Raw genomic sequence first — 16,540 nt, 5'->3', positions numbered from 1 at the left:
TTTTAGAGGAAGGGGTAGTTATCAGTTTAGAGGGCCAAGTAGTATAACTTTGGGTAGAAGTGGTGGATCGTTGAACATGCGAGGTAATTCCGGGTTTACCGGTAGAGGATATAGACCCGTTTGTGGCACTTGTGGAAGGACCCATTCAGGAGAGTGTTGGGGACCGAGAGTGCAGGTTTGTTATCGATGTGGGAAACCTGGGCATTATGCCAATGAGTGTGTGGTAGGTAGAGGAGCATCGAGTACCTACCATTCAGGAGGACAAAGTAGTGTTGGGGATAATGTAGTACCTACAACGACCGGGTCGTGGTAGAGGTAGGGGAGGTAGAAGTGCATGCAAGATATGTCCATATTGAAGATGCGAACCAATCCTTACCGCAGGCAAGAGTGTATGCTGTTACGAGGGAGGAAGCAACTACTTCTCCAGAGATAATAACTGGTATAATTCCTATTTGTAGGCATGATGCATATGTGTTAGTTGACCCCGGATCTACATGTTCATTCATTTCATGTGATTTTGCATTGAAAATGCATTGTGCCATTGAATCTTTAGGACATGATATTTGTGTTTCGATGCCTGCTGGAGGAGTAATAATGGTGAATACCGTAGTTCGGGCTTGTTCTGTGATGATTTATGGTACAAATATGTTAGTAGACCTAATTGTGATCAATTTGCGAGATTTTAATGTGATATTGGGAATGGATTGGTTATCTAGAAATCATGTCATAGTTGACTGTTTAACGAAGGAAGTAAAAATGGTTATAGATGGGGAAATAAAAATAGTGTTCACGGGTGATGTGGAAAATTGTACCTACATGTTTGATTTCACTGCCATCGCTTTTCATTTAATGAAATTTGGGTGTGATGCTTATCTTGTGAATGTGGTAGACACTGGAATTGTTAGTCCAGGGGTTTCAGAGGTACCAATAGTCAAAGAATTCCCAGATGTATTTCTAGAAGAATTACCTGGATTGCCACCTCAACGAGAAGTGGATTTTGAAATTGAAACTATTCCGGAGTTGCTCCTATTTCTATAGCACCTTATAGAATGGCACCGCGTGAATTACAGGAATTGAAAAAGCAACTTGAGGATTTATTGGAGAAAGGTTATATTCGACCTAGTATATCACCGTGGGGAGCTCCAAAGTGTTGTTTGTGAAGAAAAGGATGGAAGTATGAGACTTTGCATTGATTATAGGAAGTTGAACCAAGTTACTATCAAGAACAAATATCCTTTACCTCGCATTGATGATTTGCTTGATCAACTCGGAGGGCAATCATATTCTCCAAAATTGATTTGAGATCCGGGTATTGGCAATTAAAGGTTAGAGAGACTTCTATACCTAAAACGGCATTTCGGACACGATATGGTCATTATGAGTTTGTTGTTATGCCATTTGGTTTGACCAATGCACCGCAGCATTCATGTCTTTGATGAATAATATTTTTCAACCGTATCTTGATCAATTTGTGATAGTCTTCATTGATGATATTCGATATACTCCGAAATTCGAAGACCATGAACATCATTTAAGAACAATATTACAAACTTTGAGAGAAAACAGGTTATATGGTAAGTTTAGTAAATGTGAGTTCGGATGAATAACATTGCATTTTGGGGCATATTATATCCGCACAAGGTGTTCAACCGGACCCATCTAAGGTGAAGGCTATTCAGGAGTGGGAATCACCAAGAAATATTTCAGAAGTTCGTAGTTTTCTAGGATTGGCTGGGTACTATAGAAGATTCATGAAGAACTTCTCCATTTTAGCAAAGCCATTGACTAATCTGTTAAAGAAACAAGTGACTTTTCAGTGGAATGATAAATGTCAAGCTAGTTTTGAGGAGTTGAAAAATAGATTGATTACAGCACCTATACTTACATTACCTATACAAGGAGGGGAATATGTAGTCTATACAGATGCTTCACTTAATGGTTTGGGTTGTGTATTGATGCAGAATGGAAGGGTTATTGCTTATGCTTCTAGACAACTTAAACCTCATGAACGAAATTATCCTACACATGATTTAGAATTGGCTGCAATTATACATGCTTTGAAAACTTGGAGACATTATCTTTATGGAGAGACATTTCGGATATTCACTGACCACAAAAGCTTAAAGTACATACCTACACAGAAAGAGTTGAACCTCAGGCAACGAAGATGGATGGAATTATTGAAGGATTATGATTGTACCATTGATTATCACCCAGGAAAAGCAAATGTTGCGGCAGATGCACTTAGTAGGAAGACTTTGGAAAGGGTTGCAGGTATGATTTCATATCAGATGAGTTCCTTAATTTCGCTAAGAGCTATGGATATGCATTTTTCTATAAAGAATGGGGTATTATTGACTACAATGAAGACTAGTCCCCAGATACTAGATGAGATCAAACATGCACAAGGTAGTGATGCATACTTAAAGAAGTTACAGAAGAAGGTGCAAGATGGTAAGACAAGTGAACTAATCGAGCGAGATGATGGAATGTGGGTTATGAAAACCAGGGTATATGTACCTAATGTAGCCGCATTGAAACAAAAGATTTTTGGGAGGCTCACAATTCTCCTTATTCAATGCACCCGTGGAGTACAAAATGTATAACAATTTGAAGCCACATTATTGGTGGTCGGGGCATGAAGAGGGAAGTTACAGAATATGTAGCTAAATGCCTAACTTGTCAACAAGTGAAAGCAGAACATCAATCACCCTGCAGTAAATTACGGTCTTTAATTATACACCGAGTGGAAATGGGAAAGAATTACTATGGACTTTGTTGTTGGTTTGCCTCGCACTTTTAGGAGAAATGATGCTATTTGGGTAATAGTTGATAGGTTAACAAAATCAGCGACTTTTTACCTATTCAATGTGAATGATTCATTGGATAAGCTAGCCAACTTGTATGTGAAAGAAATTGTTAGGTTGCATGGTGTACCTATCTCCATTGTTTCGCATGTGATCCTCAGTTTACATCTCATTTCTGGAAGAGCTTACAAGTGGCAATGGGAACTAAATTGCATTTCAGTACTGCTTTTCATCCTCAAACAGATGGGCAATCTGAGAGAACTATTCAAACTTTTGAAGACATGTTACGGGCTTGTGCATTAGAGTATAGCGGAAATTGGGATGAACAGGTACCACTTATGGAATTTGCTTATAATAATAGTTTTCATTCTAGTATTGGTATGCCACCATACGAGGCATTATATGGGAGAAAATGTAGAAGCCCTATATGTTGGGATGTAGAAGGGTTGAGACAATTGGAAGGTCCCGAAATTATTCAAGAAACAGAGACAAGATACAAGTTGCTGTATCAAGGCCGCACAAGATAGATGTGGAAAAGCTATGCAGATAAATACGGAAGGGAAATTGAGTATGAAGTTGGGGATAAGGTTTTCTTGAGAGTATCACCATGGAGGGGTATCCTTCGATTTGGTAAACAAGGTAAACTAAGTCCTCAATATATCGGTATGAGATTTTAGAGCGGGTTGGTCCTTTAGCCTATAGACTTGCATTACCCCAGAGTTAGCTCAAGTACATAATGTTTTCCATGTTTCTATGCTTCGACGATATCGATCTGATCCTAGCCATGTCATCAAGATACCAGAAATTGAAGTTTCTGAGAAACTCACATATGTTGAAGAACCGATTCAGATATTAGACCGACAGGTTAGAAAATTAAGAAACAAGGAAATTCCTATGGTAAAGGTGAAATGGAGTCAACATTCATCTAAGGAAGCAACTTGGGAAGTAGAGAAGCATATGATGGATAAATACCCGAGCTTATTTGGCATGTCTGTTGGCGATTAGTTAATTTCGAGGACGAAATTTTTTAAGTGGGTAGGAATTGTCACAACCAAATTTATTTACTTCTTTTTATTAATAATTAATATTCATTAGCATGTCATTAAACATGTCATTTGCATCATGATTATATATGATCTATTTTATTATATTATGTGGTAGATAAATAAATTATTTAGTTACATATTGATTTAATTGAAAAGTAATGATTTTGGACTAAATTGAAAAGTTAGAAAGAAAGAGGATTAAATTGTAATTTGCCTATTTCCACACCAATATACCACCTCTTTCATTTGTTCTTATCTACGTATGCTTTCCAATTTCCTTTTCTTCTTTGTCTCTCTCATTTTTCTCCTTTCCTTCTTCAACTTTGATTTTCAAATCAAACTCTACAAAACTTTTAGTAAGTGAAAATCAAATTCTTCTTTTAAGCTTGAAAGATTTGGGCTTTCTTAATCAAGGAAAACAAAGGTGAGTAATTTTAATTGCTTGATTTTGCTGTAAATTAGGGTTAATGATATGAAATTGTTGATGATTATGTGTTTTGGAATTGTTTAATCAAGAGTAAACATGCTTTTACTTGTGATCTTGAAGCTGAAATTTCTGGGCAGATTTTTCACTTATGATTTCGTGACCTTAGAGGCTTTATCTCGAAAATTTTCAAACATGAAAGTTGTAGGTATATGTCTCAAGAATATCTCTGTAAAATGGTTTTGCAGATTGTTGAGTGAGTAGGAACTTATGAGGTTCGATTTTGCTGCTGCTCTGTTTTTGGTTCAGCAGGTGACCTGGTTTTTTGCTGACATTTTGAGGCATTTAGAGGCTTAACCAAGCAGAGAGTTAAACATGAAAGTTGTTCATTTATATATGTAGTATATGTCTGAAAAATTTCATAATTTTTGGTTGAGTATAACGTGAGATATGTTGAACTTAATATGGCCTGCCCGAAACTGTTTTAAGCAGAAATCGGGCTTAGGATTCAGAAATTTGTTGCTAATTGTGTGTTTCACAACTTGAGCTAGAGAAGTCCAAATTGAGTAAAATTAGTGTCTATAGAAACTTTAGAATGTTAAATTTATATCTGGAGAGTTTCATCAGAAAATTCATTTGTTTGATTGGTCATTTAATAGGAAACTTTTTTCTGTTCTGTTTAGATGGAAATTTGAGCAGCTGTATAGAAAATGCCATAACTATTTCTATACCAATGATTTTGAGGTGATTCTTTCTGCTATGGTTTCTATAAAAATGGAAGTGTAATTCTGGAAAATATGAGATTTTTATTAATTGTACATAAGTTTTGGTGTAATTTCTAAGCCAGTACCTACAAGCTGCCTTCATCAACAAATATGTTGATTTGTTGTCATTCATCTCATGCATCATATTAATATCTAGAATATATGTTATTTTGTTGAAATGTGATATTTTATTGATAGTAAATATATATATATATATATTTATGCCTTGTGATTGAATTGTATTTGTATTGAATATGTGAATAGGTTCATCCAAAGGCAAGGAAGTGGTAAGAGAAAAGAATAGGATTACTTTGTTATCCTATAACTTCCGGTAAGTATTTAATAGACTAAACTTTGTGTATATTGAGTAGGGACTGCTGTTTGATTACTTGATAATTTCTTGGTTGACCGAGTTGATATTAGTTATGTTTTTGGCTTGTTATAAAGTGAATTGATTGTGATGTGTTGTGAAGTGAATTGATTGTGATGTGTTGTGAAGTGAAATGATTGTGATTAAGGATTGATGACTTTTGTATGGATATTGTGTGATCGGAAAAGCTGAGCCGGGCGGATAGCTACCCGAGTATGTGAGATGGCAAGACCGAGCCAAGGATAGTCTTGTCAAGTGGTTACCGAAATTTAAAAATGTGAGGAAATGTAAGGATGAGTCATCTGATCCTAATTTGATAGAAATAATGTGGAATTGAATTATTTGACTTGGTTGAGTTTGAGATTATTTGCATTACGTGAGATGAAATTATATGTTTATGAGAATAACTGAAATGGTTGATTTTGTGATTGTTAGTTAAGTGTTGGTATAATTTTCTGTATTGATAAAGATTTGATAATTCTAGCCTAATATACTATAGTTTAGTAAATTAAATGCTTATTGAGTCGCTAGCTCATTCCTTAGCAATTTTTTTTTTTCAGGTTAGTGCAGTTGTAGATAGCCTTAGCTGTGCATTACTCTTTTTGCATCAATCAATATTATCAGGTGGGCCAGAGGAGTTATCTAAAGCATTGGGGCATTTTGGAAACTTGTGTGAATTAAACTACTGTATAAATATTTCTTATATATATTAAGTATGTCATGCCACTTAAATTGTATGAATGTATATTGTAACTAAGTAGTAAATTATGTTTATAAAGTTATATATATATATATATTGCTATTCAATGGGAAGTTTGAGTTGGGGTGTTATATATACTATTGTTTATCACACGAATTCCAGCATTTTCATACTTCTATCCAAATCTCCGTACCTTTGCCCTAGCCCCATTACAACCTTGGTAAAGACCCTTTGATTATGGTATTTACTTATTCACAGTAGCGAAGATATGATTTATGAGCAAGCTTACGGTGAGCGGGTCTTGTGCATTTGCTTTAAGGGATTTGTTATTCACCTAATATACACTTTGAGCGACTTGAGTGATCCCTATGAGGCATTGGTTCATGATGTTTGTGTTGAGTTATCATTTAAGTTACTCATGCATTAATATTATTTCCATTCTTTGTTAATGATTTGTAATTTGATTTATGATTGAGTAACCTTTGAGATGCGTTGAATACTCTCTGTTGTGGACTAGGGGCATAAACTGAAAGGAATTGCTAACTGTAGTTTTATGGGTTGAGTTGTTAATTGCTTGAGGACAAGCAATAGCTTAAGTATGGGGTAATTTGATGAGCATAGTTTTACACATATTTGCTTGTATATTATTGCGTATGTTCTTAGCAATTATTGTGCTTTTATTCCCAGATCACCCGTGTTTTATGTTCTTTTGCATTTCAGGAACATTTATAGGACCATCATCGGTGTTTAAGCAATTATAGATCAATACGTGTGGAAACGGACGAGAATTCATCAAGATCGGACAAGAGCCCGCGTTGCACACATTGAGCACGGCCTGAGTCAAGGCCGTGCTGACCATCACGGCCTAGACTCTGGCCGTGACCAACCATCAAAACTTGGTCTTCAAAATAAAAGTTTAGGCACGGTTTCCGTAGCCACCGCGGCCTTTAGCACGGCCCGTGGTGGATAACATCGGGAGCAACACGGCCCGTGGTAGCCAACACGGGGAAAAACACGGCCGTGGTGAAACCCTACTTGGTGAGATGCACAGTTTCAGCACGGCATGGACTCCAGCACGGCCTTGACCACGGCCGTGCTGAGTTAAATATATAAGAAAAATTCATTTTTCTTAGAGTGGAGGAGAGGAAAAAAGAGTGACATTGAGCCCTAGTGGCTAGTTCAGTTTCTGCACAATACTGAGTGCGAGAGAGAGTTGCAGTGAGTAAGAATCCCGGAATCGTAAAATTCTGAGTGCAAAACAGTAGTGGAGCAATTCAAGAGGCAGTTTGGGAGATTAATCAAAGTGTAGATCCAGATTTGGAGCTGTTCATCCAATTCGAGAGAAAAGGGTGTACATGTTTTATTTTCATTATTCTTTCATTGTAATTGATTTCCTAGATTGCTTTAAACATGAACATATTTAGCTAGACTGATTTAATCCATTGGGTTTTCTTTACTATGTTGGCTTGATATTATATTGTTGGATTGTTTGAGTTGGTTTTGTATTCTTCTTGTTTTCAGTATTAATAAAATAATGCATTATTCATGAGACGTTGTGAATTGTGATGTTTAGATTGCTTTATGAGATTGAGAAATCCGTTTGGCAATTGGAACTTTGAATAACAAGAACTGGTTCATAATCGCTTAGAGATAAGGATAATTAACTAGCCGGATTAAGAATTAACAAAGCTTAATAGAGGCGGATTAAAGCTTAATGCTAATTTAAGAATCAATCGTTAGGAAGAGATTCCAACTTTAGGTTATTAGGTTTAGAAATTCGGTTATCTCGAGAGAGAAACCGAATTCGGTTAAGAATTCATCCACGGGTAGCATAATTAGACTCACTGATCCTTTATCTTTTGTTCGGATGCCAACTAGTTTAGATTCCCTTTGGGTTTGTCTTCTTGTCTTGATTATTTCACTTATCAATTACTCCTGCATCTCCCTTAGAACTTAGCTCGTAGTTAATAGTTAGTTTAGAATTTATTCATCATCCATTTTAGGTTAATATAACAAAGAACAAAGAAGTAACTCTGGGCTTTCGCTTTCCCGAGGAATACGACCTTGATACTCGCCATTAGTGCTAGACTACATCGATAGGTACACTGCCTTAGATTGTAGCTAACACGAGTAGCACACATCAGGTATCCATAACATTTTACACTGAGGACAGTGTGTTCTTCAAGTGTGGGGTGGCTGTGGGTAAACCTTATAATCCTACTCTCTCATATGTTTTTTTTTATATATCTGAAATTGCTATCACTAGGTGTTGTGTATTGTTAGGATGTTAGGACACTGTGTCTTTATGCACTTGAGTATGCTATTTTTGAGATGATTGATGACTTGATTTATAGAATTGTAGTTACTTTTCATTTTTGTTCATTGTCCTTGGAAAACAATTGATGGTGTTTTACACATCAACCCTGTCGGGTTAAACCGGTGTTATTTAATTGTTTTTCGAATTGTCAAATTTTAACTTAGAACGTTGATAATGTCATATGCATGTGTTTCTTAAGTAATGATTCAATTAATGATGTTGCAAACCAATTGCACCTAATACCACACCTCAAGGTGAGATTTTGAGCCTGTTGAGCATTCATTATACTTATGCTCTTTATATTTCTTGTTTGAGTGTGCATTGTACTTGATTTTGCTTCTAGAACTTACTTTGTAATGCTTGTTGAAGTTACATGAATATTGTGAATACCATGAGATGATTTGGGCGATTTAGGATTCACCACATTTAGCCAAAAGCCTACCCTTTATGTTTTCATTAGTTAGCCAGTTTTGAGCCTTAACCTTTTCTTCATAATCTACACCTATACACTTCAACCATACCACTCTATACATTTATCTTTCCTTTACCCTTATGCTGAAATTTCTTTTTGTGATTTGCTCACCCTTATGTGGGATTAAAATGCCAGTTACTATGTTGGTAAATTCACTAAGTCTTTTTGAGATTTTAGATGTTTCCTCTGATCCAAACTGTATTTTTATTCTTTACGTATGCAGCAATTCTTATAAGCTGCTAGTTTATTATTCAAAAATATGATGAAAAGAAAAAAGAAAAAAAAAACAACAGAAGAAGAAAATAAATAAAATTCTTTAATTATTTGTCTCTTTATCGGATTTAGGGCATTTGCGAGTATTATTCTGTGAAGTAGGGATTTTAGTGAAAAATTCTTTTTGTATATTAGGCATTTAATCCTTTGAGCATATATTGTTGTTTATCGCACGAATTCCAGCATTTTCACACTTCTTTCCCAAATCTTCGTACCTTTACCTTAGCCCTATTACAACCTTGGTAAAGACCCTTTGATTTTGGTATTTACTTATTCACAGTAGCGAAGATATGATTTATGAGCAAGCTTATGGTGAGCAGGTCTTACGCATTTGCTTTGAGGGATTTGTTATTCACCTAATATACACTTTGAGCGATTTGAGTGATCCCTGTGAGGCTTTGGTTCGTGATGTTTGTGTTGAGTTGTCATTTAAGTTATTCATGCATTAATATTATTTCCATTCTCTGTTAATGATTTGCAATTTGATTTATGATTGAGTATCCTTTGAGATGTGGTGAATACTATCTGTTGTGGACTGGGGGCATAAACTATAAGGAATTGCTGACTACAGCTTTGTGAGGAGAGTTGTTAATTGCTTGAGGACAAGCAATGAACTAAGTGTGGGGTGATTTGATGTGCGTAAAATACACACAACTAAATGGGGTTTTTAAGGCTGATTTTATGTACATTTGGATGTGAATTAGTTTCAACACTCACCCTATGCGTCTGTTTATGTGCATTAAGTCCAAAAGAAGCCAAAAAGTGATAAAGGGAAGAATTGGAGCAGAATTAGATGTCAAAGTTGCCGAAACAAGTCAAGTTTGCGCATGAGGAAGTTGAACATGGCCGTGTTCCCAACACGGGCACCAAAATGGCCGTGTTGGGTGATTTGACAACAAAAGAAAGATACGTTAAGGAGCACGACCACAGAGAGTAACACGGGCATCAGCACCAGGCCGTGTTCCCAACACGGGCATCAACACCAAGCCGTGTTCCCAACACGGCCATGTTCGCGGTAGCTGGACGAATTAATTAAAAGAAAGAAAAGAGGGAAACGCGATGCAGGTAAGGGTTAGGACGTCCCAAACTCATTTCTCTCTCTCTCTCTCTCTCTCTCTCTCTCTCTCTAAGGGTTTTCTGAGCTGGAACCAAGGAAAAAGGAGACTTGGACCAAGGTTTCAATTGGATTCCCTTCAAAGATTGAAGATTGGGCGAGGTTCGTTGATTGGTGTCAATTCGAGCAAGAGGAACAAGAATCAATTCAAGATTGGGCAAGAGGAATTAGAGCTGTTTACTCTCATCCAAGGGTGTATTCGGGTTTCTCTACCTTTACTCATTGTTGTAATTGAATTCTTGTGGGTTTTGATAATGAACATGATTAGCTAAACTTGTTGACCCATTGGGGTTCTTTATCTAGGGATTTTTGTACTTAACTTTTGAATTGAATGTATTGATTTTTAATATTGGTTTGCAATGGAAGTGCTTATTGATTTGTTCTTCATATCTTGTTGAATGATTATTGGAATTTGAATGTTCTTGAGAAAGACGTTTAGGTTTGGATTGTCCTTTGCAACCTAGAATTGAATTCGCCTAGAGATAGGGTGTTCGTTCTACCGGATTGAGAATTAACAACTCTCAATAGTGTTAAATGGGACATAATGCTAATTTGGATAATTAGAGTTAGGAAGAGATTTCAACCTAATTAATCTAAGTTAAGATGTTAATGTCCTTGAGAAAGGCGTTAATTGCGTAGAGATTTTCCCACGGAAATTGAATTCAATCAATCAATTCCATCTTTAGTTTCTAGTCCCTAGAGACAAGAATTCCCAAAGGGTTATTCCTTAACTTGAATTAATCCTTCCCTAGTAGCCGTAGTTAGACAATAATTAGAGTAGCTATTAGTTAATTTAGGAATTATTCATCATTCATTTTAGGCTAATATAACAGAGAATAAAGGAGTAACTCTGGGCTTTCACTTTCCCAAGGAATATGACCTTGATACTCGACATTAGTGCTAAACTGCATCGATAGGTACACTGCCTTAGATTGTAGCTAACACAAATACTTCTTCTCATCTATTAGCTTACCTTTTTCATCCTTATCCAATTTTGTTAATGTGCTCACTGGTGTCTTGGCTATCTTGCGTCATTCCATTTCATACTTCTTAAGAAGCTTTTTAGTGTATTTGGATTGCTTGATGAAGATGACATCCTTGCATTATTTGATTTGCAATCCTAGGAAGAACTTGAGCTCTCCTATTATGTTCATCTCAAACTCCTTAGATATACACTAGGAAAATTTATCATACAAGGATTCATTAATAGCACCAAATACTGTATCATTAACATAAATTTGAACAATCAATGTGTCATGCTTATAAGTTTTCATAAAAAGAGTTGTATCAACCTTCCCTTTTGAAAAATCATTTTGTAAAAGAAATGTATTAAGCCTTTCATACCAAGCTCTAATAACTTGTTTAAAACCATATAAGGCATTAGTAAATTTGAGAACATGGTTTAGAAGTTCATGATGTTGCAAATTGGAAAGTTATTCAGCATACATTTCTTCTTCAATAAAACCATTTAAGAATGCACTTTTAACATTAATTTGAAAGAGTTTAAAGTTTATGCGGCATGTATAAGCTAATAAGATTCTAATTGCCTCTAATCTCGCAATGAGGGCAAAGGGTTTCATCATAGTCAATGCCTTCCTCTTGGTTATAGTCTTTGGCAACCAATTGGGCTTTGTTCCTAGTGATGGAATCTTGCTCATCCAACTTCTTCCTATACACCTATTTGCAATCTATAATTGGATGATTTTTGGGTCTAGAAACAGGCTCCTAAACTTTGTTTCTCTCAAATTGGTTGAATTCCTCTTGCATAGCAATCACCTAACATTCACTATTAAGAGCATCACTAATGGTTCTTGCCTCAACTTGAGAAACAAAAGCAAGATTATTATATAAATGCTTAAATTGAGATCTAGTACTTACACCACTTGAAGGATCACCTATGACCAACTCCTTGGGATGCCCATTCGGTTCCCTTCACTCCTTTAGAAGTTTTTGTGATGCTTCTTCTTGAGGTGGTGGAGAAGGCTCACTAACTTGCGGTTGATCTTGAGAAGTCTCTTTAATTTGATTTTCTACTACATTGAGGTCAAGCTTCTTAAAATCACCTACAAAACGATCAAAAGAACTTCTCCCAAAATTAAGAGTACTAGATTCATCAAATACAACATTCATAGATTCTTCAACAATCATGAACTTCTTATTAAACACCTTAAAAGCTTTACGAGGAGGAATAACCAAAAAAGGTACCTTCATCCATTTTGGATGAGAATTTATTAAGATTATCCTTGGTGTTTAGAATGTGGCATTTGCATCCAAATACTATAAAATATGAGATTTTAGGTTTTTTTCTATTCCATAGCTCATAGGATTTTCTTTTCTTCAAAATTAGTCTTTTGAAAACTTTATTAATTATATAACAAGAAGTATTGACAGCTTCTGCCCAAAAGTATATAAGCAAATCATACTCATTAGACATAGTTCTAGCCATTTCAATAAGAGTTCTATTTTCCTCTCTATAATACCATTTTATTGAAATGAAAAATTATGTGAAATTCTATTTTCATCACAATAAGTTACAAATAAAATATTCTTAAATTTTTTTCCATGATCACTTCTTATTTTAGAAATACAAAAATACTTTCCATTTTAAAATTTTCTTACAAAATTTTAAAAAGCTGCAAAAGCATCATTCTTATGAGCTAGGAAATTAACTTAATTAAATCTATAGTAATCATCTACAAGCACAAATACATAATATGTTCCTTCTAAACTAGCAACTCTAGTAGGACTGAACAAATCTATGTGAATTAATTGAAAAGGTCTAGATATACTTACAACTTCTTGGATTTGAAGAATGCTTTGTGTTGCTTCCCTATTTGGCAAGGTCCACATATCTTGTATTTTTAGACCTTCACCTTTGGCAACCCAGCCACCGAGTCATCCTTCTTGAGGCTATGAATAAGCTCCATGCTTGGATGCCCAAGCCTCCTATGCCACAACCATGACTCCTCACTAATAGAAGCAAGACACTTAAACAATTTATTAGCAATTTTATACAAGTTAATTATGTAGGTATTGTCAAACTTTTCTCCTCTAAAAATTTCCTTATCACTCCTTAAGGAGGTGACTTAAAGGTCATTTTGTTACCTTTGTCACACAATTGACTTACACTCATGAGGTTATGCTTCAAACCATCAACTAAGAGTCCATTATCAATGAGAGGAGAGTCTTTCTTATCGATGGAGCTAACGCCTACAATTTTACCTTTAGCATTGTTTCCAAAATTTATCTGTCCTCTATCAATTTTCTTCAAGTGTGAAAAGAAGTTGCCATTTCTGGTCATGTGCCTTGCGTATTCACTATCCACATATGAATCATCCTTTTTCAAGCTTGACTTGAAGTATATCTACAAAAGTAAAATTAAGTGTGATTTCTTTTAGGTACTCAAACCATTTTGGATCCTTAAGGATTAGTCTTGGAAGTCTCTCCTTATTAGAAATGCGCCTTTCTAATATAATAAAACACATTAATATGCCCAAACTTCATGCAATGGTGGCATTGAACATTGGGCCTGAAATTTCTTTTATTCACATGTCTCTTTGCTTAAGGTTTAGACCTTATCACACCTTTGTTTAATCATGCATACAAGAACATGTTTTAGGTGAGTGATTAGAAGTATATTTCTTTTACATGAATGCATGATTTTTTTTTTAGGCTTAGCCATTGGAACATGTGGAGCTCTTTCCTTTTTCTTAGGAATAGGAGCTTTAGTGTGTGCTTTGTCCTTCTTATCAACACTCTTAAAAAAAAATTATGGTGTTGAGGCCTTTATTAATTTGGATATAGGAGGGGATAAGGTAGATGATGATGCACCATTGAAGCCTAATCCATGTTTGATCAACGGAGGCCTTTGAGACATAATTAATATATACAAGGCTTCATTTCCTTTGTGAAATTTAGAAATTGAGCCTCTTAACTCCTCAACCTCTAGCTATAAAGAATCATTCTCTTTTGAAGAAGACTTTCAAGATACGGTTTAAGATGGGAGCTCACTTAAAGATTTATTTAAGTTATCATTTGAAGAGGTAAGTAAAGAAATTTGTTTTTGAAGATCATTTAAATCTTGCTCAAACTTTGAGTATATTTATTTATAAATCCTTATTTTCAAACGATATTTCTTATACTTTAGGTTCATAGCTTCAAGAAGTTTATCATCATCCATACAATGCATGTCATTTCACAATCTAAGTCATCACATGAGTAGGATGTAGAACATACCTTATTGGAGTTATCTTCACGTGCCATGAAGCATAGATTAGTCACTTCTTCTTCATCTTCACTTGATGAAGAGTCCTAAGTAGCTTTGAGTGCTTTCCTCTTTTCCTTCTCATTCTCAAACTTCTTATTTTTGCTCTTGAATTAATCGGCCTTGATGTGCCTTTGCTTCCCATATCCATAGCAAGTGAGATCACTCTTCTTCTCCTTGCTATCCTTAAAGCTTAAGTTTAAGTTGGAGGGTGACTTCTTGAAGGGCTTCTTCTCCCTCTTTCTATTCTTCATTATCTATTTGACTCTTCTTGAGAGCATAGCCAATTTTTCATCCTCATTTTCACTAGATTTGGATGCACTAAAGCTATCATTCTCTTGTTGTCTTGTAGAGCTTTTGAGAGCCAAGGGCTTCCTCTTTATCTCTCTTTTCTTTTCTTGCTCTTTATCTTTCTTAAAAGTTATCTCATGGGTAAGAAGTTTGCCAAATAGTTCAAATATTGACACCTTCCCTAAGTCCTCATTCATCTCTTCTATACTTGCCACTCTTGAATCATAATCCTCTAAAGGTAGAGCTTTAAGGATCTTGTTGTTGATGTCCACAAGTTTATAGTGCTTAGCCAACTTTCTTAAATTGTTGATGATGGTGAGAAGCTGGTTGGTCATCTTAGTGATGCTTTCATTAGGCTTCATCTTAAAGAGCTCATATTCCGTCACAAAGAGTTGGATTTTCTTAGACTTGACTTGCTTAGTACCCTCGTGGCAGTTCTCCAAGGTCTTCCAAATCTTGTAGGCAGTAAGAAGATGTTGAAACCTTTCACATTCCTTTCTAGATAGGGAGCTAAAGAGGATGACCATGGATCTTTTGTTATTCCCATTTGCTCTTCTATAAGCATCCACCCATTCATCTCTATCTAGAGAAATGCCCAAAAAATCTTCTTGCTTTGTTGGTGGCTTCTATTCCTTTATAACACAATCCCATACATCCACCATATCACTATCCAAATAAATTTATATCTTGTACTTCCAATGGGCATAATCAGACCCTTCGAAGTATGGTCTTAGGTGGTGTATCCCTTCATTAGCCATCTTGATAATTAACTCATATACTTAAGTTTGTAGAAAAGTATTTTCTCTGATACCAGTTATTTTCCCTTATGAACCAAGAAAGGGGAATTAAATTGGTGAATGTGAAAATGTTACCAAATAAAATTTGTATAATTAATAAAAGAGATGAAGTAGAAAAGTAAAGAAAGATGCACACCACATAATTTATAAAGGTTCGGATATTAACCAACCCTATGTCTACTCTCCAATCTCGAATTGGGTATTCCACTATAATCTAACACAATTACAATAGAGTTTTTTCAAGCTCACTCCCAACTTAGTGTTTAAGCTCACATTAAACCTTTATATTAATGTTTTGATGGCTCACACATAACTATTACAAGAGTTTTACCTAGGCTAACTCTCAAACCCAATTCCAAGTGTTTAGGCTAATACTCATACCTCAAAAGAGCATACAAACTCTTATAATAACCTTTACAATATTAATTACATACAAATTTAGTGGAAAAGATGTGAAATAAGTGAGCAAAGAATATAGCACAATAAGAGATTGTTGATCCACCATAAATATCTTCCAGAGGGAGTATTTTTACCCTTTTAAAACCAAAGAGACGTTATACTTAGATTCATAGGCCATACATTACTTCTAGCTCTAGATAGTGCAATAATTGCACTGTCAGAGCACAATGGCGGTTGCAATTCTTAAAGTAGCAACGACTATAATCCATGTAGCACTCTGTGATTCATCATGTCAGAAGTAATTGTTGGTGGTCTTTCTAATGGATATGAGTGTCGCGATCACGATCTACTAGAGGTAAGGCTTCTGAGATAGCAGGCTTGGTCATAGTCGTGATATTAGGCGCGATACCTATTGTCTCCATTTTACACTTATCTGCGGTAGCTACTTCCTACTTGCGGTTACGATCTCCTCTTCAGCTTTAATGGTCATTGGAATATGAAA

At 35.5% G+C, this 16,540-nt stretch overlaps 1 protein-coding gene across 1 annotated transcript; it reads left to right on the top strand.

The window, feature by feature from the left end:
- Positions 1–1,049: 1,049 nt before the first annotated feature.
- On the top strand, positions 1,050–3,334 carry LOC125369916. Its single transcript, XM_048373322.1, has 3 exons — positions 1,050–1,107; positions 1,642–2,510; positions 2,969–3,334. Exons 1-3 carry the CDS (start codon positions 1,050–1,052, stop codon positions 3,332–3,334), a joined length of 1,293 nt encoding a protein of 430 aa, XP_048229279.1.
- The last annotated feature ends 13,206 nt before the right edge of the window (positions 3,335–16,540 follow it).

The sequence above is a fragment of the Ricinus communis genome, chromosome 1 (assembly GCF_019578655.1).
Source record: "Ricinus communis isolate WT05 ecotype wild-type chromosome 1, ASM1957865v1, whole genome shotgun sequence".
In the NCBI taxonomy this organism is placed as follows: Eukaryota; Viridiplantae; Streptophyta; class Magnoliopsida; order Malpighiales; family Euphorbiaceae; genus Ricinus; species Ricinus communis.
The sequence above is the reverse complement of the archived record's forward strand: the minus strand, read 5'-3'. Positions and strand labels throughout refer to the sequence as shown.